The sequence below is a fragment of the Littorina saxatilis genome, linkage group LG7, assembly GCF_037325665.1.
Source record: "Littorina saxatilis isolate snail1 linkage group LG7, US_GU_Lsax_2.0, whole genome shotgun sequence".
Classification (NCBI taxonomy): Eukaryota; Metazoa; Mollusca; class Gastropoda; order Littorinimorpha; family Littorinidae; genus Littorina; species Littorina saxatilis.
In genome coordinates this window covers 7,822,823-7,846,249 of record NC_090251.1, presented here as the reverse complement: position 1 = coordinate 7,846,249, position 23,427 = coordinate 7,822,823, and the positions used below count along the sequence as shown (strand labels likewise).

The 23,427-nt window shown below is 45.2% G+C and overlaps 1 protein-coding gene across 1 annotated transcript in view; it reads left to right on the top strand.

Moving 5' to 3' along the window:
• Positions 1-23,427, top strand: part of LOC138970629 (multiple epidermal growth factor-like domains protein 10) — a 120,119-nt gene that overhangs the window by 71,982 nt on the left and 24,710 nt on the right. The window contains exons 14-18 of the mRNA XM_070343099.1: positions 14,248-14,325; positions 15,268-15,351; positions 17,143-17,226; positions 17,859-17,978; positions 18,594-18,725. Coding sequence (XP_070199200.1) covers positions 14,248-14,325; positions 15,268-15,351; positions 17,143-17,226; positions 17,859-17,978; positions 18,594-18,725 — 498 coding nt within the window. The remainder of the gene's footprint in view (positions 1-14,247; positions 14,326-15,267; positions 15,352-17,142; positions 17,227-17,858; positions 17,979-18,593; positions 18,726-23,427) is intronic.

Sequence of the window (23,427 nt, the reverse complement as noted above, 5' to 3'; positions counted from 1 at the left end):
GGATTCAGAGCAGTGCAGGCAATGGAGCTGATTAAAGTGGTCACAGAAAACATTGCAGTGGTTGATCAGTCAGTTTTGGGGCAGTTTGATGACGTTTTTGAAGGGGAGCTAGGTGATCTTCAGGGTGTGTTACACATACAGACAGACAGCACAGTTCCACCTGTCAAACTACCATGCAGAAAATGGCCACTCGCAATTCGCGACAAAGTCAAAAAAGAGCTGGACAGGCTGCAAGCACTAGGGGTCATAACACCAGTACACAGTCCAACAGACTGGGTTAGTAGCGTTGTTGTTACCATGAAACCCAATGGGTCAGTACGTCTCTGCCTTGACCCAAAACCATTGAACAAAGCGCTCAAACGCAATGACTACCCCATGAAAACGATAGACGACGTACTTGGTGAGCTTCAGGGTGCGCGTTATTTCAGTCATTTTGACGCACGGAATGGGTTTTGGCATGTTCACCTGGATGAAGAGAGCAGTTTGCTCACTACGTTTGAGACGCCTGAAGGAAAATTTCGTTGGCTGCGCATGCCTTTCGGAATTTCAGTGGCGCCAGAAGAATTCCAACGTCGAATGGACGAGGCAGTTCAGGGTTTGCCCGGAGTTTTTGCCGTACATGATGACATCATTGTCTGGGGCAAGGGTGATACAGATGAAGAGGCCTCAGTTGATCATGATCGAAACGTCCAAAGTCTGTTGCAGCGTTGTCGTGAGAAGAACGTCAAGCTGAACAAGCAGAAGGTTGAATTGAAGAAGACAGAGATATCGTACCTGGGTCATGTGATCTCGAAAGAGGGGTTGAAAGTTGATCCGAAGAAAGTTGATGCAATCAACTCATTTCGACAACCCGAGGACAAGGCTGATGTTCAGCGTCTGTTGGGTATGGTTGGCTATCTGCAAAAGTTTGCGCCGCAGTTGTCTGAGAAAGCCGCGCCATTGCGAGAACTAGTCAAAAAGAACGTCCTGTTCAGATGGAATGAGGACCACACCAAAGCACTTGACGAGATCAAAGCAATGCTGTCTGAACCACCAGTTCTCAGATATTTCAGTTCTGAGGGGAAGACGACTCTTCAGTGTGATGCTTCAGAGTTTGGTCTTGGTGCTTGCCTGATGACCGATGGTCAACCGGTACATTTTGCGTCACGAGCGTTGACTGAAACAGAACGACACTATGCGCAGATTGAAAAGGAGATGTTGGCGATAGTGTTTGGTTTGGAGCGTTTCGAACGCTATTGTTTTGGACGACAGGTGGAGGTCGAGTCAGACCACAAACCATTGATTCCGATACACCAGAAAACTCTGCTGAGCGCGCCGAAGCGGCTGCAACGCATGCTGATGAGAACTCAAAGGTTTGACTACACGGTAGTCTACAAGAAGGGCTCAGAGATGTGGTTAGCTGATGCTCTCAGTAGGGCGGTTCACAAGTCCAGTGGGGGCAAAGGCAAGGTGGAAAAGGAGGCAATTTTTCAAACAGACCTTGAAAAAGAGGTGGAAGACATTCAGATGGCTTCATACATTTCAGTGTGTGAGTCAACATTGCAGGAACTTCAGAAAATGACAACAGAAGATGAAAATCTGTGTCATCTCAAGAGAGTGATACAAGGGGGATGGCCAGAGGACAAAAGGAGTGTTCCATTGAGGCTACAGGTGTATTTTCCCTTCCGAGAGGAGTTGTCAGTTCAGAACGGCCTCGTATTCAAAGCTGAAAGGATTGTTGTTCCTGAGGGCATGAAGCAGAGAATCATGCAGTTGCTTCATAAGAGTCATACAGGCCTACAAGGTTGTTTGAGGAGAGCTCGAGAGGTGGTGTATTGGGTCAACATGGCGAAGGACATGGAACGGTTTCTCTCACAGTGTGAACCGTGTCAAACGTTCCAAAAGGCGCAGCCCAAGGAACCAAGCATCAGTCATCCCATTCCAGAACGCCCATGGCAATATGTGGCTACTGATCTCATGGAATGCAGGGGGAATGACTATCTTGTGGTAGTAGACTACTACTCTGACTTCTTTGAAGTTGATCGTCTTGACAAGAAGACGGGCAAGGAGGTGATTTACAAGCTGAAAGCACACTTTGCCAGGCATGGCATACCAGAGCGGCTTGTTTCTGACAATGGACCGCCTTTCCAGGGTTCAGAGTTCAGGACATTTGCTAATCAGTGGGGATTTGAACATGTCACGAGTTCTCCAGGTTACCCACAGTCAAACGGTAAAGCTGAAAACACTGTCAAAGCAGTCAAAGATCTCATGAAAAAGTGTGCTGAAGATCAGTCAGATGCATACTTAGCACTGCTGGAACTTAGAAACATACCATCAGAGAAAGTGCAAACATCTCCATCACAGAGACTATTTGGCCGCAGAACGAGAACGCTGTTGCCGACAGCTAAAACACTGCTGAAGCCAAAAACATGCACAGGGGTGAAACAAAAACTAGAACAGAAAAAGTTCACACAACAACAGTACTACAACAGAAGCTCCACAGAGCTGAGTGATCTAAAGCCAGGCCAGGAAGTTAGGTTCAAAGCTCCAAGAACAAATCGGTGGATAAAAGCAACAGTAGACAGTCAAGTTGATGTCAGATCATACAAAATCAGGACGGCTGATGGCAAAGAATACAGGAGAAACAGAAAAGATCTGAGACAGGCATCACACAAGTTCACAGTACATGTACAACCAAGATGTGTACACACTGATGCTGAATACAGCACAATGGACAGAGACCAAATGGACAGACAATCACAATCTCTGTGCAACAGACATAGACAGTACAGAGAGCAGGAAAAACAAACAGGAAAAACACATGAGTTCAACATTCCTGAAGAAAATACAGACACTCAGGTGCCAACCCATGATATAAACACAAGAGTAGACACTCGGAATACAGAAACTCATGTTCAGTCTCCGAAGAAGTCCACATGTATCAAACTTAATATACAGAACAAAGCAGCCACATGTACAAAGACACAAACACCACAGTCACAGACTGACTGTGCAGCCACCCAAACATGCACATCCAGAGGTAGGGTGATCAAGAAACCAAGCTACCTGCAAGAGTACACCACTTAAAACAGACAAACCATCATCGAGTTTAAGTTTTTATGTTTGAATGTTACTTATTGAAGGATGTATGAAGTATAAAAAGGATTGAGTGTGAGAATTGTGTTAGTTGAACAATTAAAACAGGAAGTATTAAGTTAAGCACAGGGAGGTGAACTTTGCTTGTTACATTATGAAACTTGAACAATTGAAGAGATGGAGGGGGTTGTGCCTCTGTGAAGAGACAATGAAAGACAATTGGCACCGAAAGTCTGAATGTAAGCAAATGGAGTAAATGTTTATTTCGTAACTGTTCATACTTAAGTAAGAGGTGGATGCCTACTGTTTTAGTCATTTCTTATTCAATTCAGTGTTCAATGTTCTTTCATTTTGTTTATTCAAATTCGTTGTTTAAGGAAAGGGAGATGATACGATACTGGCTTGGTTTTGGCTAATAAGACGTTGTGTGACCGTCATGCATAGGGGGCGCATGCGAGGAGCATGGCGACGCTGTGTCGTGGAATAAACCAGAGTCAAGAGAAACTCCAATACCGTCTTTGTTGACATTATCCAGTGTGAGAGGTTTGTTACAGACATGCACTAACGTTACAGCCACGAGTGGAAAATGTAGATGTCTTAATCATCGCTAAGTGGCAGGCCTAAATACTGTATTAAGAGCGCCACATCGTATAGCTTATTCACGACCCTCTGGCACTTCCATGTCCCTGTTTACACGTGCTAACGACGAATTGAATCTAGTGACATGAAGAAATTCACGTGTTTTCCTGGTGACCCATAATCGCGTGGGGCTTTGCAAGGGGGACGGTTTGCCTGAACATGACTGTAGTATTTTCCGTGAAGACCTATAATTAAATGGATTTTCCGAGAAACAAATATTTCATTTGAAAAATGCTCATGGTACCCACGTCAGAAAAAGAAGTCACTGCATGGTGTGTTTCAAAAAACAGATACAAAAAACAAACTATCAAGCTGCCTCAAATGGTCTATACATCATACGAATTATTTTGCTGTTTATTCTGACCTATGGACAACTTGCCTTGTTTGTGAAGAAATCGTTGTATTTTCTTCACACACACACACACACACACACACACACACACACACGCGCACACACACACACACACACACACACACACACACACACACACACACACACACACACACACACACACACACACACACACAAACGATGTTGCTTCTTATTCAAAATGGGCATGACTGTGCTAATTGTGTTTTTGTGTTGTTGCTTAAATAGAACATACCAATATTGGAAGACAAACTTACACCCATGATTTAGATCATGCACCCAGTTAATCTACAGACTGTCTTTGTGCTTCTGTTTACTGAGCACAAAAAGTTAAGGATACTTTTTTTAGAGGTATAACCCAGATGTAAAACTGCAATTGTTTTGGTCTCACGCATAATTATGTGTATTTAAATATCTGCCTTTCTTCTGCTCACAAATTGATGTGTTTCTTGAATTTGAGCAATATTTGGGTATGTTGATAGATTATTGAAAAAAAATATGCGGTGAGTTTCCTTTTAAGTAAAATATGCATGCCACCAACGTGTGTGCAGATAGAGGTCTGGGGAAATCATGTATGACTGCATGGTTTGGGACACGTGTGTGCAGATAGAGGTCTGGGGGAATCATTATGACTGCATGGTTTGTGACACGTGTGTGCAGATATTGGTCTGGGGGAATCATGTATGACCGCATGGTTTGTGACACGTTTGTGCAGATAGAGGTCTGGGGGAATCATGTATGACTGCATGGTTTGTGACACGTTTGTGCAGATAGAGGTCTAGGGAAATCATGTATGACTGCATGGTTTGTGACACGTGTGTGCAGATAGAGGTCTGGGGGAATCATGTATGACCGCATGGTTTGTGACACGTTTGTGCAGATAGAGGTCTGGGGGAATCATGTATGACCGCATGGTTTGTGACACGTTTGTGCAGATAGAGGTCTGGGGGAATCATGTATGACCGCATGGTTTGTGACACGTTTGTGCAGATAGAGGTCTGGGGGAATCATGTATGACTGCATGGTTTGTGACACGTGTGTGCAGATAGAGGTTTGGGGGAATCATGTATGACCGCATGGTTTGTGACACGTTTGTGCAGATAGAGGTCTAGGGGAATCATGTATGACCGCATGGTTTGTGACACGTTTGTGCAGATAGAGGTCTGGGGGAATCATGTATGACTGCATGGTTTGTGACACGTGTGTGCAGATAGAGGTCTAGGGGAATCATGTATGACCGCATGGTTTGTGACACGTTTGTGCAGATAGAGGTCTAGGGGAAGCATGTATGACCGCATGGTTTGTGACACGTTTGTGCAGATAGAGGTCTGGGGGAATCATGTATGACTGCATGGTTTGTGACACGTGTGTGCAGATAGAGGTCTGGGGAAATCATGTATGACCGCATGGTTTGTGACACGTTTGTGCAGATAGAGGTCTGGGGGAATCATGTATGACCGCATGGTTTGTGACACGTTTGTGCAGATAGAGGTCTAGGGGAATCATGTATGACTGCATGGTTTGTGACACGTGTGTGCAGATAGAGGTCTGGGGAAATCATGTATGACCGCATGGTTTGTGACACGTGTGTGCAGATAGAGGTCTAGGGAAATCATGTATGACTGCATGGTTTGTGACACGTGTGTGCAGATAGAGGTCTAGGGAAATCATGTATGACCGCATGGTTTGTGACACGTGTGTGCAGATATAGGTCTAGGAAAATCATGTATGACTGCATGGTTTGTGACACGTGTGTGCAGATAGAGGTCTAGGGGAATCATTATGACTGCATGGTTTGTGACACGTGTGTGCAGATAGAGGTCTGGGGAAATCATGTATGACCGCATGGTTTGTGACACGTGTGTGCAGATAGAGGTCTGGGGGAATCATGTATGACTGCATGGTTTGTGACACGAGTGTGCAGATAGAGGTCTAGGGGAATCATTATGACTGCATGGTTTGTGACACGTGTGTGCAGATAGAGGTCTGGGGGAATCATGTATGACTGCATGGTTTGTGACACGTGTGTGCAGATAGAGGTCTAGGGGAATCATTATGACTGCATGGTTTGTGACACGTGTGTGCAGATAGAGGTCTGGGGGAATCATGTATGACTGCATGGTTTGTGACACGTGTGTGCAGATAGAGGTCTAGGGGAATCATTATGACTGCATGGTTTGTGACACGTGTGTGCAGATAGAGGTCTAGGGAAATCATTATGACTGCATGGTTTGTGACACGTGTGTGCAGATAGAGGTCTAGGGGAATCATTATGACTGCATGGTTTGTGACACGTGTGTGCAGATAGAGGTCTAGGGGAATCATTATGACTGCATGGTTTGTGACACGTGTGTGCAGATAGAGGTCTAGGGGAATCATTATGACTGCATGGTTTGTGACACGTGTGTGCAGATAGAGGTCTGGGGGAATCATGTATGACCGCATGGTTTGTGACACGTGTGTGCAGATAGAGGTCTAGGGGAATCATGTATGACTGCATGGTTTGTGACACGTGTGTGCAGATAGAGGTCTAGGGGAATCATGTATGACTGCATGGTTTGTGACACGTGTGTGCAGATAGAGGTCTGGGGAAATCATTATGACTGCATGGTTTGTGACACGTGTGTGCAGATAGAGGTCTAGGGGAATCATGTATGACTGCATGGTTTGTGACACGTGTGTGCAGATAGAGGTCTAGGGGAATCATGTATGACTGCATGGTTTGTGACACGTGTGTGCAGATAGAGGTCTAGGGAAATCATTATGACTGCATGGTTTGTGACACGTGTGTGCAGATAGAGGTCTAGGGGAATCATGTATGACTGCATGGTTTGTGACACGTGTGTGCAGATAGAGGTCTAGGGGAATCATGTATGACTGCATGGTTTGTGACACGTGTGTGCAGATAGAGGTCTAGGGGAATCATGTATGACTGCATGGTTTGTGACACGTGTGTGCAGATAGAGGTCTGGGGGAATCATGTATGACTGCATGGTTTGTGACACGTGTGTGCAGATAGAGGTCTAGGGAAATCATTATGACTGCATGGTTTGTGACACGTGTGTGCAGATAGAGGTCTGGGGAAATCATGTATGACCGCATGGTTTGTGACACGTGTGTGCAGATATTGGTCTGGGGAAATCATGTATGACTGCATGGTTTGTGACACGTGTGTGCAGATAGAGGTCTGGGGAAATCATGTATGACCGCATGGTTTGTGACACGTGTGTGCAGATATTGGTCTGGGGAAATCATGTATGACTGCATGGTTTGTGACACGTTTGTGCAGATAGAGGTCTGGGGAAATCATGTATGACCGCATGGTTTGTGACACGTGTGTGCAGATAGAGGTCTGGGGAAATCATTATGACCGCATGGTTTGTGACACGTGTGTGCAGATATTGGTCTGGGGAAATCATGTATGACTGCATGGTTTGTGACACGTGTGTGCAGATATTGGTCTGGGGGAATCATGTATGACTGCATGGTTTGTGACACGTGTGTGCAGATAGAGGTCTGGGGGAATCATGTATGACTGCATGGTTTGTGACACGTGTGTGCAGATAGAGGTCTGGGGAAATCATGTATGACTGCATGGTTTGTGACACGTGTGTGCAGATAGAGGTCTGGGGGAATCATGTATGACTGCATGGTTTGTGACACGTGTGTGCAGATAGAGGTCTGGGGGAATCATGTATGACTGCATGGTTTGTGACACGTGTGTGCAGATAGAGGTCTGGGGGAATCATGTATGACTGCATGGTTTGTGACACGTGTGTGCAGATAGAGGTCTGGGGGAATCATGTATGACTGCATGGTTTGTGACACGTGTGTGCAGATATTGGTCTGGTGAAATCATGTATGACTGCATGGTTTGTGACATGTGTGTGCAGATATTGGTCTGGTGAAATCATGTATGACTGCATGGTTTGTGACACGTGTGTGCAGATAGAGGTCTGGGGGAATCATGTATGACTGCATGGTTTGTGACACGTGTGTGCAGATAGAGGTCTGGGGGAATCATGTATGACTGCATGGTTTGTGACACGTGTGTGCAGATATTGGTCTGGTGAAATCATGTATGACTGCATGGTTTGTGACACGTGTGTGCAGATATTGGTCTGGTGAAATCATGTATGACTGCATGGTTTGTGACATGTGTGTGCAGATATTGGTCTGGTGAAATCATGTATGACTGCATGGTTTGTGACACGTGTGTGCAGATAGAGGTCTGGGGGAATCATGTATGACTGCATGGTTTGTGACACGTGTGTGCAGATAGAGGTCTGGGGGAATCATGTATGACTGCATGGTTTGTGACACGTGTGTGCAGATATTGGTCTGGTGAAATCATGTATGACTGCATGGTTTGTGACACGTGTGTGCAGATATTGGTCTGGTGAAATCATGTATGACTGCATGGTTTCTGACATGTGTGTGCAGATATTGGTCTGGTGAAATCATGTATGACTGCATGGTTTGTGACACGTGTGTGCAGATAGAGGTCTAGGGGAATCATTATGACTGCATGGTTTGTGACACGTGTGTGCAGATAGAGGTCTAGGGAAATCATGTATGACTGCATGGTTTGTGACACGTGTGTGCAGATAGAGGTCTGGGGGAATCATGTATGACTGCATGGTTTGTGACACGTGTGTGCAGATAGAGGTCTGGGGGAATCATGTATGACTGCATGGTTTGTGACACGTGTGTGCAGATAGAGGTCTGGGGAAATCATGTATGACTGCATGGTTTGTGACACGTGTGTGCAGATAGAGGTCTGGGGAAATCATTATGACCGCATGGTTTGTGACACGTGTGTGCAGATATTGGTCTGGGGAAATCATTATGACCGCATGGTTTCTGACACGTGTGTGCAGATAGAGGTCTAGGGAAATCATGTATGACTGCATGGTTTGTGACACGTGTGTGCAGATAGAGGTCTAGGGAAATCATGTATGACTGCATGGTTTGTGACACGTGTGTGCAGATAGAGGTCTGGGGGAATCATGTATGGCTGCATGGTTTGTGACACGTGTGTGCAGATAGAGGTCTGGGGAAATCATGTATGACTGCATGGTTTGTGACACGTGTGTGCAGATAGAGGTCTGGGGAAATCATTATGACCGCATGGTTTGTGACACGTGTGTGCAGATATTGGTCTGGGGAAATCATTATGACCGCATGGTTTGTGACACGTGTGTGCAGATAGAGGTCTAGGGAAATCATGTATGACTGCATGGTTTGTGACACGTGTGTGCAGATAGAGGTCTGGGGAAATCATGTATGACTGCATGGTTTGTGACACGTGTGTGCAGATAGAGGTCTGGGGAAATCATGTATGACCGCATGGTTTGTGACACGTGTGTGCAGATAGAGGTCTAGGGAAATCATTATGACTGCATGGTTTGTGACACGTGTGTGCAGATAGAGGTCTGGGGAAATCATGTATGACCGCATGGTTTGTGACACGTGTGTGCAGATATTGGTCTGGGGAAATCATGTATGACTGCATGGTTTGTGACACGTGTGTGCAGATAGAGGTCTGGGGAAATCATGTATGACCGCATGGTTTGTGACACGTGTGTGCAGATATTGGTCTGGGGAAATCATGTATGACTGCATGGTTTGTGACACGTTTGTGCAGATAGAGGTCTGGGGAAATCATGTCTGACTGCATGGTTTGTGACACGTGTGTGCAGATAGAGGTCTGGGGAAATCATTATGACCGCATGGTTTGTGACACGTGTGTGCAGATATTGGTCTGGGGAAATCATTATGACCGCATGGTTTGTGACACGTGTGTGCAGATAGAGGTCTGGGGAAATCATGTATGACCGCATGGTTTGTGACACGTGTGTGCAGATAGAGGTCTGGGGGAATCATGTATGACTGCATGGTTTGTGACACGTGTGTGCAGATAGAGGTCTGGGGGAATCATGTATGACTGCATGGTTTGTGACACGTGTGTGCAGATAGAGGTCTGGGGGAATCATGTATGACTGCATGGTTTGTGACACGTGTGTGCAGATAGAGGTCTGGGGAAATCATGTATGACTGCATGGTTTGTGACACGTGTGTGCAGATAGAGGTCTGGGAGAATCATGTATGACTGCATGGTTTGTGACACGTGTGTGCAGATAGAGGTCTGGGGGAATCATGTATGACTGCATGGTTTGTGACACGTGTGTGCAGATAGAGGTCTGGGGGAATCATGTATGACTGCATGGTTTGTGACACGTGTGTGCAGATAGAGGTCTGGGGGAATCATGTATGACTGCATGGTTTGTGACACGTGTGTGCAGATATTGGTCTGGTGAAATCATGTATGACTGCATGGTTTGTGACATGTGTGTGCAGATATTGGTCTGGTGAAATCATGTATGACTGCATGGTTTGTGACACGTGTGTGCAGATAGAGGTCTGGGGGAATCATGTATGACTGCATGGTTTGTGACACGTGTGTGCAGATAGAGGTCTGGGGGAATCATGTATGACTGCATGGTTTGTGACACGTGTGTGCAGATATTGGTCTGGTGAAATCATGTATGACTGCATGGTTTGTGACACGTGTGTGCAGATATTGGTCTGGTGAAATCATGTATGACTGCATGGTTTGTGACATGTGTGTGCAGATATTTGTCTGGTGAAATCATGTATGACTGCATGGTTTGTGACACGTGTGTGCAGATAGAGGTCTGGGGGAATCATGTATGACTGCATGGTACATGGTTTGTGACACGTGTGTGCAGATAGAGGTCTGGGGGAATCATGTATGACTGCATGGTTTGTGACACGTGTGTGCAGATATTGGTCTGGTGAAATCATGTATGACTGCATGGTTTGTGACACGTGTGTGCAGATATTGGTCTGGTGAAATCATGTATGACTGCATGGTTTGTGACATGTGTGTGCAGATATTGGTCTGGTGAAATCATGTATGACTGCATGGTTTGTGACACGTGTGTGCAGATAGAGGTCTAGGGGAATCATTATGACTGCATGGTTTGTGACACGTTTGTGCAGATAGAGGTCTAGGGAAATCATTATGACTGCATGGTTTGTGACACGTTTGTGCAGATAGAGGTCTAGGGGAATCATTATGACTGCATGGTTTGTGACACGTTTGTGCAGATAGAGGTCTAGGGGAATCATTATGACTGCATGGTTTGTGACACGTGTGTGCAGATAGAGGTCTAGGGAAATCATGTATGACTGCATGGTTTGTGACACGTGTGTGCAGATAGAGGTCTAGGGAAATCATGTATGACTGCATGGTTTGTGACACGTGTGTGCAGATAGAGGTCTGGGGGAATCATGTATGACTGCATGGTTTGTGACACGTGTGTGCAGATAGAGGTCTGGGGAAATCATGTATGACTGCATGGTTTGTGACACGTGTGTGCATATAGAGGTCTGGGGAAATCATGTATGACTGCATGGTTTGTGACACGTGTGTGCAGATAGAGGTCTGGGGGAATCATGTATGACTGCATGGTTTGTGACACGTGTGTGCAGATAGAGGTCTGGGGGAATCATGTATGACTGCATGGTTTGTGACACGTGTGTGCAGATAGAGGTCTGGGGGAATCATGTATGACTGCATGGTTTGTGACACGTGTGTGCAGATAGAGGTCTGGGGAAATCATGTATGACTGCATGGTTTGTGACACGTGTGTGCAGATAGAGGTCTGGGGGAATCATGTATGACTGCATGGTTTGTGACACGTGTGTGCAGATAGAGGTCTGGGGGAATCATGTATGACTGCATGGTTTGTGACACGTGTGTGCAGATAGAGGTCTGGGGGAATCATGTATGACTGCATGGTTTGTGACACGTGTGTGCAGATAGAGGTCTGGGGGAATCATGTATGACTGCATGGTTTGTGACACGTTTGTGCAGATATTGGTCTGGTGAAATCATGTATGACTGCATGGTTTGTGACATGTGTGTGCAGATATTGGTCTGGTGAAATCATGTATGACTGCATGGTTTGTGACACGTGTGTGCAGATAGAGGTCTGGGGGAATCATGTATGACTGCATGGTTTGTGACACGTGTGTGCAGATAGAGGTCTGGGGGAATCATGTATGACTGCATGGTTTGTGACACGTGTGTGCAGATATTGGTCTGGTGAAATCATGTATGACTGCATGGTTTGTGACACGTGTGTGCAGATATTGGTCTGGTGAAATCATGTATGACTGCATGGTTTGTGACATGTGTGTGCAGATATTTGTCTGGTGAAATCATGTATGACTGCATGGTTTGTGACACGTGTGTGCAGATAGAGGTCTGGGGGAATCATGTATGACTGCATGGTACATGGTTTGTGACACGTGTGTGCAGATAGAGGTCTGGGGGAATCATGTATGACTGCATGGTTTGTGACACGTGTGTGCAGATATTGGTCTGGGGAAATCATGTATGACTGCATGGTTTGTGACACGTGTGTGCAGATATTGGTCTGGTGAAATCATGTATGACTGCATGGTTTGTGACATGTGTGTGCAGATATTGGTCTGGTGAAATCATGTATGACTGCATGGTTTGTGACACGTGTGTGCAGATAGAGGTCTAGGGGAATCATGTATGACGGCATGGTTTGTGACACGTTTGTGCAGATAGAGGTCTAGGGGAATCATGTATGACCGCATGGTTTGTGACACGTTTGTGCAGATAGAGGTCTAGGGGAATCATGTATGACTGCATGGTTTGTGACACGTTTGTGCAGATAGAGGTCTAGGGGAATCATGTATGACTGCATGGTTTGTGACACGTGTGTGCAGATAGAGGTCTAGGGAAATCATGTATGACTGCATGGTTTGTGACACGTGTGTGCAGATAGAGGTCTAGGGAAATCATGTATGACTGCATGGTTTGTGACACGTGTGTGCAGATAGAGGTCTGGGGAAATCATGTATGACCGCATGGTTTGTGACACGTGTGTGCAGATAGAGGTCTGGGGAAATCATGTATGACTGCATGGTTTGTGACACGTGTGTGCAGATAGAGGTCTGGGGAAATCATGTATGACCGCATGGTTTGTGACACGTGTGTGCAGATATTGGTCTGGGGAAATCATGTATGACCGCATGGTTTGTGACACGTGTGTGCAGATAGAGGTCTAGGGAAATCATGTATGACTGCATGGTTTGTGACACGTGTGTGCAGATAGAGGTCTAGGGAAATCATGTATGACTGCATGGTTTGTGACACGTTTGTGCAGATAGAGGTCTAGGGGAATCATGTATGACTGCATGGTTTGTGACACGTGTGTGCAGATAGAGGTCTGGGGAAATCATGTATGACTGCATGGTTTGTGACACGTGTGTGCAGATAGAGGTCTGGGGAAATCATGTATGACCGCATGGTTTGTGACACGTGTGTGCAGATATTGGTCTGGGGAAATCATTATGACTGCATGGTTTGTGACACGTGTGTGCAGATAGAGGTCTGGGGAAATCATGTATGACCGCATGGTTTGTGACACGTGTGTGCAGATAGAGGTCTAGGGAAATCATGTATGACTGCATGGTTTGTGACACGTGTGTGCATATAGAGGTCTGGGGAAATCATGTATGACTGCATGGTTTGTGACACGTGTGTGCAGATAGAGGTCTGGGGGAATCATGTATGACTGCATGGTTTGTGACACGTGTGTGCAGATAGAGGTCTGGGGGAATCATGTATGACTGCATGGTTTGTGACACGTGTGTGCAGATAGAGGTCTAGGGGAATCATTATGACTGCATGGTTTGTGACACGTGTGTGCAGATAGAGGTCTGGGGGAATCATGTATGACTGCATGGTTTGTGACACGTGTGTGCAGATAGAGGTCTAGGGAAATCATGTATGACTGCATGGTTTGTGACATGTGTGTGCAGATATTGGTCTGGTGAAATCATGTATGACTGCATGGTTTGTGACATGTGTGTGCAGATATTGGTCTGGGGAAATCATGTATGACTGCATGGTTTGTGACATGTGTGTGCAGATATTGGTCTGGTGAAATCATGTATGACTGCATGGTTTGTGACACGTGTGTGCAGATAGAGGTCTAGGGGAATCATGTGTGACTGCATGGTTTGTGACACGTTTGTGCAGATATTGGTCTGGTGAAATCATGTATGACTGCATGGTTTGTGACATGTGTGTGCAGCTAAAGACCTGGGGGAATCGTGTGAAAATGACGAGGAGTGTGGTCCTAGTGCTTCCTGCGACAGTGGGAAAGAGTGCAGTAAGTGACCACCCTCCGTTTACCCAGTGTTCAGTTCGAAACACGTTAAAGAATTTGTATCTAACAAGAAAACTGGCTCAAATCGCCCCAAGAGCTATACAGTTCAGGTTGGGGGTTGTAATTGTGTGACCACAAACCAGGAATTATACCTTAAAATAAACGTTTGAGCGCTGAGGTACTCAAATTGAAAACGGCAGTGTTTTGAGTAGCCATCCCAGACTGTAATGTTTATTGGGACCTAATTCTTTGAGCGAATCATAATTTTTGTCCTGCATTTCGACCCTGAGTATTTCATGCACTATTCCTAGAGATACAGAGCTGATATTGAGCCAAGGGCTACAGAGTTCATTTTGGGAATTGAATAGATGACAATACACACGAGGAAGGTCTTAGAATTAGTGTTTGAGCGTTCTATTTTTCAAATCTGAATGCTGTGTTTGGTAGTCATTGCAGACCTTGATATTCTTCAACCGACATTGTGTCTGTTTCTGTTTTGCGAAGCGTTTTAGCGCTGTATGGCACGGCATGTGCATGCTAGACTATACATTTGACTTACGTAATCAAACGGTCTTGATCTACTTTGACGAATGGGTAGCAATGGAAACTAAATACATGATGATGATGACCGGAATCCCTGACTCTTGACGGGAGAGCTGGGCGATGCAAACCATTCGCTGGTTAACATTCATTAAAAATAATCATTTGGCATAGTTTCCGAGCCGTTTTGAGCAGCAGTTTCAGATCACAGAGCCTCACAAGGTTTTTACATACATTATAAAGATACTATAACATTGTGTGTGTGTGTGTGTGTGTGTGTGTGTGTGTGTGTGTGTGTGTGTGTGTGTGTGTGTGTGTGTGTGTGTGTGTGTGTGTGTGTGTCTTTAGCATGGACCTCGACCTAGCCGTGGCGTCCTATCTCTATATTGATGGTCGTTGTTTTAGGTCTTTCGCTGGGACAGTCGTGTCGTGGAGAGCTCAAGGAAAACTGCGGCCAGGTCGCCGTCTGTGACAAGAACGACGAGTGCAGTGAGTTGTTTCTTTCTGCCTGGCTGCCTGGCTTGTTTACTGACTGGGTGGCTGACTGACTGACTGACTCGTTCTGGTTGACTAATTGACTGATTGGCTGGCTGCTGACTATGTCACTGATTGACTGGCTCATTGACTTATTGAATGACTTTCTGACTGGCTTATTGACTTAATGACTAACTGACTGGCTGGCTAATTGACTGTCTAACTAAGTAACTGCCTCATTGGCTGGCTTATGACTCGCTGACTGGTCGATCTGCTAGTTAACTGACTGCCTGGATGACTGATTAACTAATGGTTGACTGACTGACGAAATGGCTAGCGCGCTATTATGGCTTGTCAATTTCACTCCGTTTTGCACGTGAAAAGTGAGCGATTTTCTTGAGATGAAAAGTAGAAGAAGACTGATGCGAACGGTCAGTCAAGCGCTGCTCCATAGCTAGTCTGTGCTTGCGAAAAGTTGGCTGTTTTAATTGAATATATAAACACGGTAAATGAGACCGGCGCTCGTATGCCCTTTCTTTGTGAAACTTGACGGCAGGACCCGTCAGCCTGACCTCGTCATTTCCTGTGTATGTTATGTTTCGCATGCACTGTTTAGATTATCAAGTCGTGTTTGCCCTAGATGGTAGCAACACATTTGGGACAGTCCCTTTCTACCCTCCCCTCCCTCTCTTTTCCTCCTGTTTCACCCCTCCATCCTCGCAAGAAGGGTAAGTGCGGTGGGGATTCCCCTGAAAGGGAGAACTCATTATGTAGTTTTGGTATCTGCAGGTTGAAATGCCTGCAGCTTGTCTGTTCACAGACGTGTGTCTTGGAATCTCAGAGAGGTGGTCCATCAGTGACTGCATCTTTTGCTGGTGTGGGACGTTTGTCTTGCAAGTCTTGGAGAAGTGGTCCATCAGTGACTGCATCTTTTGCTGGTGTGGGACGTTTGTCTTGCAAGTCTTGGAGAAGTGGTCCATCAATGACTCGCTAGACATGGGACGTATCTGCTGCATCATCGTCAGACTGCATGTACCTGATGGAAGCATCACGCGTCTTCGCTTGGATCCTAGTAAGATTGTAAGAACTGCCGTAGGATCTTGCTCCCAGGTAGTTACCCTTCTGTTGCAGTGCCAAAGTTGTGTTTCATGAGCAGAGCAAATAAGATCACAAGGAGTGCATGGCGGAGCTCAGACACAGCCATGTTTCAAACCACTTCAAATGTCAACGGGCTCGAAAGAGCTGCCGTTAAATTGAACTAAACCCGTCATGTTGCTAAAGTCAATGACACGATGCACCGCATAGGTCTGACGATCTTCTGGAAGAAGACTAGTCCTCGAAGACACGCGACTCCTTTAATTGAAGCCAAGCATGTTGTCATATCGCGGAGTATAAGTGGTCGCCCATCGAAAAGAACCTGCACATTTTTAGGGCTGCAATGCAAGAGCAAAGACCCGGCCAACGAGTGCTATACAGGACGGAGCTTAGTCAGAACATCAAGAAGGCAACAGGAAACATCTGAGGAGTGTACAATGGCATTACGAGGCTACAAGGACCAAGACGACCCGTGTCAAATCTACCATCAGGGATGTAATCACAAACAAAGGCCAACAGATGGAAATATGTGTAAAATACTAATACTATGCTGACCTTCACTCCAGAGAGAACACCGTGCCTCTGTGAGTTGCTTTCATTGAGTATGCACGGAACTACTTGTTGTTAAAGCAGTTTACTTGGGTTTTCACGTGTCGGAACGTTTATCTCCGCTAATTTTACATGTCTTACTTACTGCTGTTTCCGTTTCAGAAATCAAAGGTCAAGGGACTTGCGATCGTAACGCATTCTTACCCTGCGAGGTTGGAACGTTCTGCGACTGGCTTGGGGTTTGCCGTGAGTAAACCTTATTCGTCACCAAGTTACTTTATCATGACAACCGCCGCCCCCTCCCCCTTTCCTTCCCCTTCCTCCTTAAATCAAGAAGGTCTTTGTAAGAGAGTTAGGCCGGCAGTACACGAGCAAACCTAAATGTTGAGCTTTCCTACGATGTAATTGTATTTGTAGTTTTGAAACCGTGTACACTTCTATACGTAAGGTCTTCATGGTCCTAGAACATGGCGCGGGTCTGATTGACCCTCGTCAAATAACAAGGTCACAGTGAGCTTGCAGTGCGGTAAAAAAACACAACCACTTGCTTAAATGTTTAAAATATCCATATTTTTAGAGTTTGATAATTTCGAGGCATAGCCCAAGTCTTGATGACTTGTCAAATTTCAAAATGAGGTCAATTCTCGAAATGTTTTTAAGCTAGATCTTTGAAACTGTTGAATTGAACAGGTCTAGATGTGTATGTGTGTGTGTGTGTGTGTGTGTGTGTGTGTATATGTGTGTGTGTGTGTGTGTGTGTGTGTGTGTGTGTGTGTGTGTGTGTGTGTGTGTGTGTGTGTGTGAGTTAAACTGAAAAGGTCAAGACGTGTGTGTGTTGAACTGAACAGGTCTAGACGTGTGTGTGTTGAACTGAACAGGTCAGGAAGCAAGCGGCTCGTGCGACAACGTGACATCGCTGTGTGCTGCAGGCGCGGTGTGTGTGGACAAATCTTGCCAGTGTGACAAGGACATTTCCGTTGCCTTCGATGTTGTTTGTAGTGAGTCCTTTACACATGCACATACACTCACACAGAAAGAACACACACACACACACACACACACACACACACACATACACACATACACACACTCACTCACGAACAAACACACTCACACACACGCACACACACACACACACACAAACACACACACACACACACACACACTCGCACACACACACACACACACACACACACACACACATAAATATATATGTATAAATATATATACACACACACACATACAAGCACACACACACACACACGCATACACACACACACACACACACACACACACACACACACACACGTAAGAACACGCACGCGTAATGCCTAACGCAAACTTCCACTCACAAACACACGTGCACGCTTGCTTGCACTGACCCTCACTCACACATGCACGTACGAACACACTAGCATGCGCACGCACACACACTCACACATATACACACACGCATGGAAAGATATACACCCGCATACACACACACTCTCTCTCTCTCTCTCTCTCTCTCTCTCTCTCTCTCTCTCTCTCTCTCTCTCTCTCTCTCTCTCTCTCTCTCTCTCTCTCTTTCTCTCTCTCTCTTGCTCTCAAAGAAAGACAATGTGACGTTTCAGAACCAGCAGATGGCAGAGTCGGGGCGGAATGTAACGATGTCAACCTCAAATGCACAGCGGCCGGCGCCAAGTGTGTGGACGCAGTTTGCATATGTGCTGATGGAGTGAAGACCACAAATGAATTTGGTTGCTGTGAGTGAAGTGCAAGCGGTTGACCTCTATATCAAGAGGACTCGTCATGTTGGGCGTGAAAAGGGATCAATATGGGGATTGCTCTTTAGGCCCCTGTCTGATTGGGCCCCCATCTCATTGGGCCCCTACACTTTTCTGTTGTAATAAGAAAACGTGTCATTGGGTCCCCGTCTCTTTGGGTCCCCTTTAAGCCTCCATCTCATTGAGCCCCCGTATCACTGGGGCCCCTACACTTTTCAATAGTAATAAGAAAACGTGTCATTGGGCCACCGTCTCTTTGGGCCCCCAGCATAATAAACAAGCCTGAACAGTATATTCTGTATTTCAGCAATGCAAATCTAAGGTACAACCCCTCCACGTTAATTTAACGTGACATGATGCTAGTTAGATCTGGTTAGACAGTTTCAAGAAGGCAGTCTGGGCGCCGGTACTCGTGCGCGATCGGGGATCTAGCCTGTGCCGCTCTAAGAATATATTTACATGGGATTTTGGCACGTGTTCTTTTTTCACATGTAGAGTGGAAGTGTTTTCAGTTGTGTATGATTCTGCCAGGTTCACACACGTTTCTTAGCTTGAGAAACGTTTCTACATGGTAACCGAAAGACACACAGCCATCTACGCACATTTACGCAATCCAGTATTGGAATGTAGACGCAGCTCATTACTTTAGATTATTTCAATTCGTCAGCTTTCGACGGACTGGTAATACTCACAAGAAGGCTGGCAATACCTAAATCCCCCTGTGACCTTTAAATGACATTGACCCTGACAGGTCATAATATCTAGACTTGGGGGCCCAATGAGACGGGGGCCCAATGAGACAGGGGCCCAAAGACATCATCAATATTATTGATAGTGAATCTGGCGACTTAAAGATGCTGCTCCGCTCAGAGCATTGTTGAAGCAGCGATGTGTCTTCTGGTCGCAGACCAGGACATAAAGAATCAAAACATTCACACAGCTATCTCCCAGATGACTGCACATAGCTTTAGTGTTGCTAGCCACGCGAAACTCTGTGCGGTGTGTCAGTGTGCATCTCCCGTCAAACTTCAATCAACATTTTCCGTGATCACGTGCTTGGGCAAAAGGATGTGTGAAGATGGCCAAAATGGAAACAAATATCATGTTTTTTTTTAAATATTCGTACGTATTCAAACACAATATAGACGTTGCGGGGAAGACGCCCGACATCTCAGCACGACGACAAGTGACGGTTTCCTTCTTTTTTTCCTCTCACACAATCGGGACGGGGCCTTTGCGAGCCTTCCCACTGGAAAATGAAGCAATTTGTCGTCGTCGCATAAACGGAAGATAGAAATTGCTCTTTGCTGTTAAGTCGAGTTCACTTTAATCAAAGTATGTGTTATGGACGTATAGATTGTTCATTTTGCAAATAGCTTTTGAAGGAAAAAAAATCGTTGATAGGCGTGGATTTACAGTTGTTTTTGTCGGATACTATCTCAGCTAGATGCTCATAATTTGCAAAGAAGCCGATATAAACCGTTTGCGCAAAAGACGGACGCGTATGAAGTTCAAAACCAAGACTAGAGTGACGTCACTTTTCCGCACAGCAGTCCTGGACGCGTGTTTGAAACAACGTCTGCGAAGGCGAAATTTGGCGTTGTTCACGTCGGGGCCGAACGAATGCAAACATTAATTGTGTTTCTTTGACTGAAGGGTGTTTGGGTGGTGTTTTCTATTCTGATGTAGGTTTTAGCACAACGTCCGTTGGTACAGTATAAGAACCTAGTTCCCTCTCTCGCCTTTTTCTCAAGAATTCTTTTCATTCAAAATAACCGAACAGTATAATATTAACAGCTATTGTGTTTTCAGCGTAGCAATAGGGTCCGATATTTAGACGAGACAAGTATAATGCCGACGAGTCGAAGACGAGTCGCATTATACTTGTTCGAGTCTAAATATCGGACCCTATTGCTACGCTGAAAATACAATAGCGATTATATAGCTGGTCTGACCTTTATTTGTTGTTCCAAACTTACAAAATTACAGTTTTTGCGTCGATGCGTTGATCTCAGGTGTTGATAGCAGACGCCGTTCGTTTCTTATGCGCATAAGTTTTGCGCAGGCGCCACACTGACTTTGGAAAAAAAATCGATTTGACAACACAGCTGTTAAACATCTTTTTATTAGTTCATTCGTATACAACAAAAAGAAGTTTGAGTTTTTTTAATTTTGAACAAGACTACTTATGAAGAAGACCAAAACACAACATCAACGGAAAACTAGAAACAACTGAAGAACTAGGATGCAACAAGGGGAGGAAAAGAGAACAGCTAATCCGTACAAAGCGAGCAGACGGCAGCGACGTTTCCAGTTTGGGTGAATGGCATTTATACTTGTCTCGTCATGAAGCGAATTTTTCAACCTCAGTTATAAACGACTACATGAATGTTAGTGCCATGGGTTGTACATCAATACTTCAGAGGGAAAGTGGGGTATTTAGTGTGGAGTTACGAGATAGGAAAAGCCGAATGCGAAAATGTGTGTCAGTCGGCAACTGTGAACTAAGCTCACAGGCACACGAAAACGGCTGACGCTGTTCCGTTGTACTCCCCTGTTTGTACTACATCTTTCGACTTTTAACATTTTATGGTGTTTAGGGACAGAAAATAATAGGTTTAGTCCTGTTTCATCGGGAAGTTAGCAGAAAAGGGTATGCTATCGACATTTGTAAAGCTGAAAAACATTCCTGAGAAGAATTTCAAGTTGTCAGTGTATGCTGTTGTCGATCAGTGAAACATCGTGTGGTACAGGTGGGTAAACCGGAACTATGCGTCTTTGTTATTGACAATATGCTTTTGGATATTGAAAAAAAACAGCCGACTTCCGTAGCATTATTTATTTATTTACGAGGATTTATATCGCGCACGTATCTCACCACACAAGGCGACTCAAGGCGCATGTTACCTATTAATGCCGTGTGATATGGAATTTTTTACACAATATATCACGCATTCACATCGGCCAGTAGATCGACTACCTTTAGGCGCTGCATCCACCTTTCACGGCCTATTATTCCAGGTCACACGGGTATTTTGGTGGACATTTTTATCTATGCCTATACAATTTTGCCAGGAAAGACCCTTTTGTCAATCGTGGGATCTTTAACGTGCATACCCCAATGTAGTGTACACGAAGGGACCTCGGTTTATCGTCTCATCCGAAAGACTAGCACTTGAACCCACCACCTAGGTTAGGAAAGGGGGGAGAAAATTGCTAACGCCCTGACCCAGGGTCGAACTCGCAACCTCTCGCTTCCGAGCGCAAGTGCGTTACCACTCGGCCACCCAGACGATCGGAAGCGACCATCCAATCACAGCCCCCGAATTCCCTCACGTGTTCATCAGAATAGCTATATTATATTATAGTTGAATACCCCTGCTACCACAATGAAAGTTATCCTGGCCATCCACCTCATAACTCCATTTGTTTGCCCCTTCAGAAACATGTTTTATTTATTTATTAAGGAGATTTCTATAGCGCGTAACTAAAAGCACTATGCGCTTTTGCCTTTCAACAGGCCACATAGTGCCAAAACAAAGGCCTAAGCATTTCACGCGGTTACTGGATATTATTAATGAGACGTAAGACGTAAGACATTTTATTGATTAAACACACAAGGTTCATTTCAACGGGGAGGGGGGGGGGGGGGGGATCAGTAATACATGCCGTGTGTTTGTATTTATGGACAATCACCCGGTTTTATCTCTTTCTCTCTAACATATATACGAACGCACGCACGCTCTCACTCTCTCTCTCTCTCTCTCTCTCTCTCTCTCTCTCTCTCTCTCTCTCTCTCTCTCTCTCTCTCTCTCTCTCTCTCTCTCTCTCTCTCTCTCTCTCTCTCTCACTCTTTCTCTTAAACATAAAGACATATCCAGCGCATGAATTAACAATATGGATAGGTGCAACGACAAACAAGTTTACAGTGCTAACATACATTATCGGCTTTCAATCATGTTCTATCGTTCCACGGCACAGACTCTCTCTCTCTCTCTTTCTAACCTACAAACATTTCCAGCGCATAAATCAACAATTTGAATAGGTACAACATCAACACAGGTGTACTACACCAGCATACATCATTATTTGCAATCAAACCTGCTCTAACATTCAACGGCACAAACTATGTATAACACATCGCCGTCTCGTTCACCTGTTCCACATTGGGTAACTTGTCCAAAAAACTTTTTCTTTTTTGAAAAACACGATATAAGAATCTGGCCACATGCACCACTGAATCTCCTTTATCTACAGACATAACACGTCTAATACTGTTCGCATCTTCACTCTGGGTTTTTTCTCTTAGTATTTTGACATCAAGTCTATAATCACAATATCCTTTGCATACAAACAATACATGTTTCTCGTCTTCCACGTCCTCTCTGCATACAGGGCATTATTAATGAGAGAAATGAGTAAAAATCATTTCGACATTCTTGTGTGGGTACCGATGGTTTGGGATCGCAGGCGGGGGTGTGGGGCTCGGGGAGGGGGGGTGGTTGGGGAGGGGGAGGGACTCCTATGGCACATAAAGGGACAGTGAGCTTGCTGAAGTTTAAATTGTGGCTATTTAACTGATGTTTATATTTCGTCATCCATCTTTCCCTTTAAATAACTTACGAACGAGCGCGAGCAAACACACACACACACACACACACACACACACACACACACACAC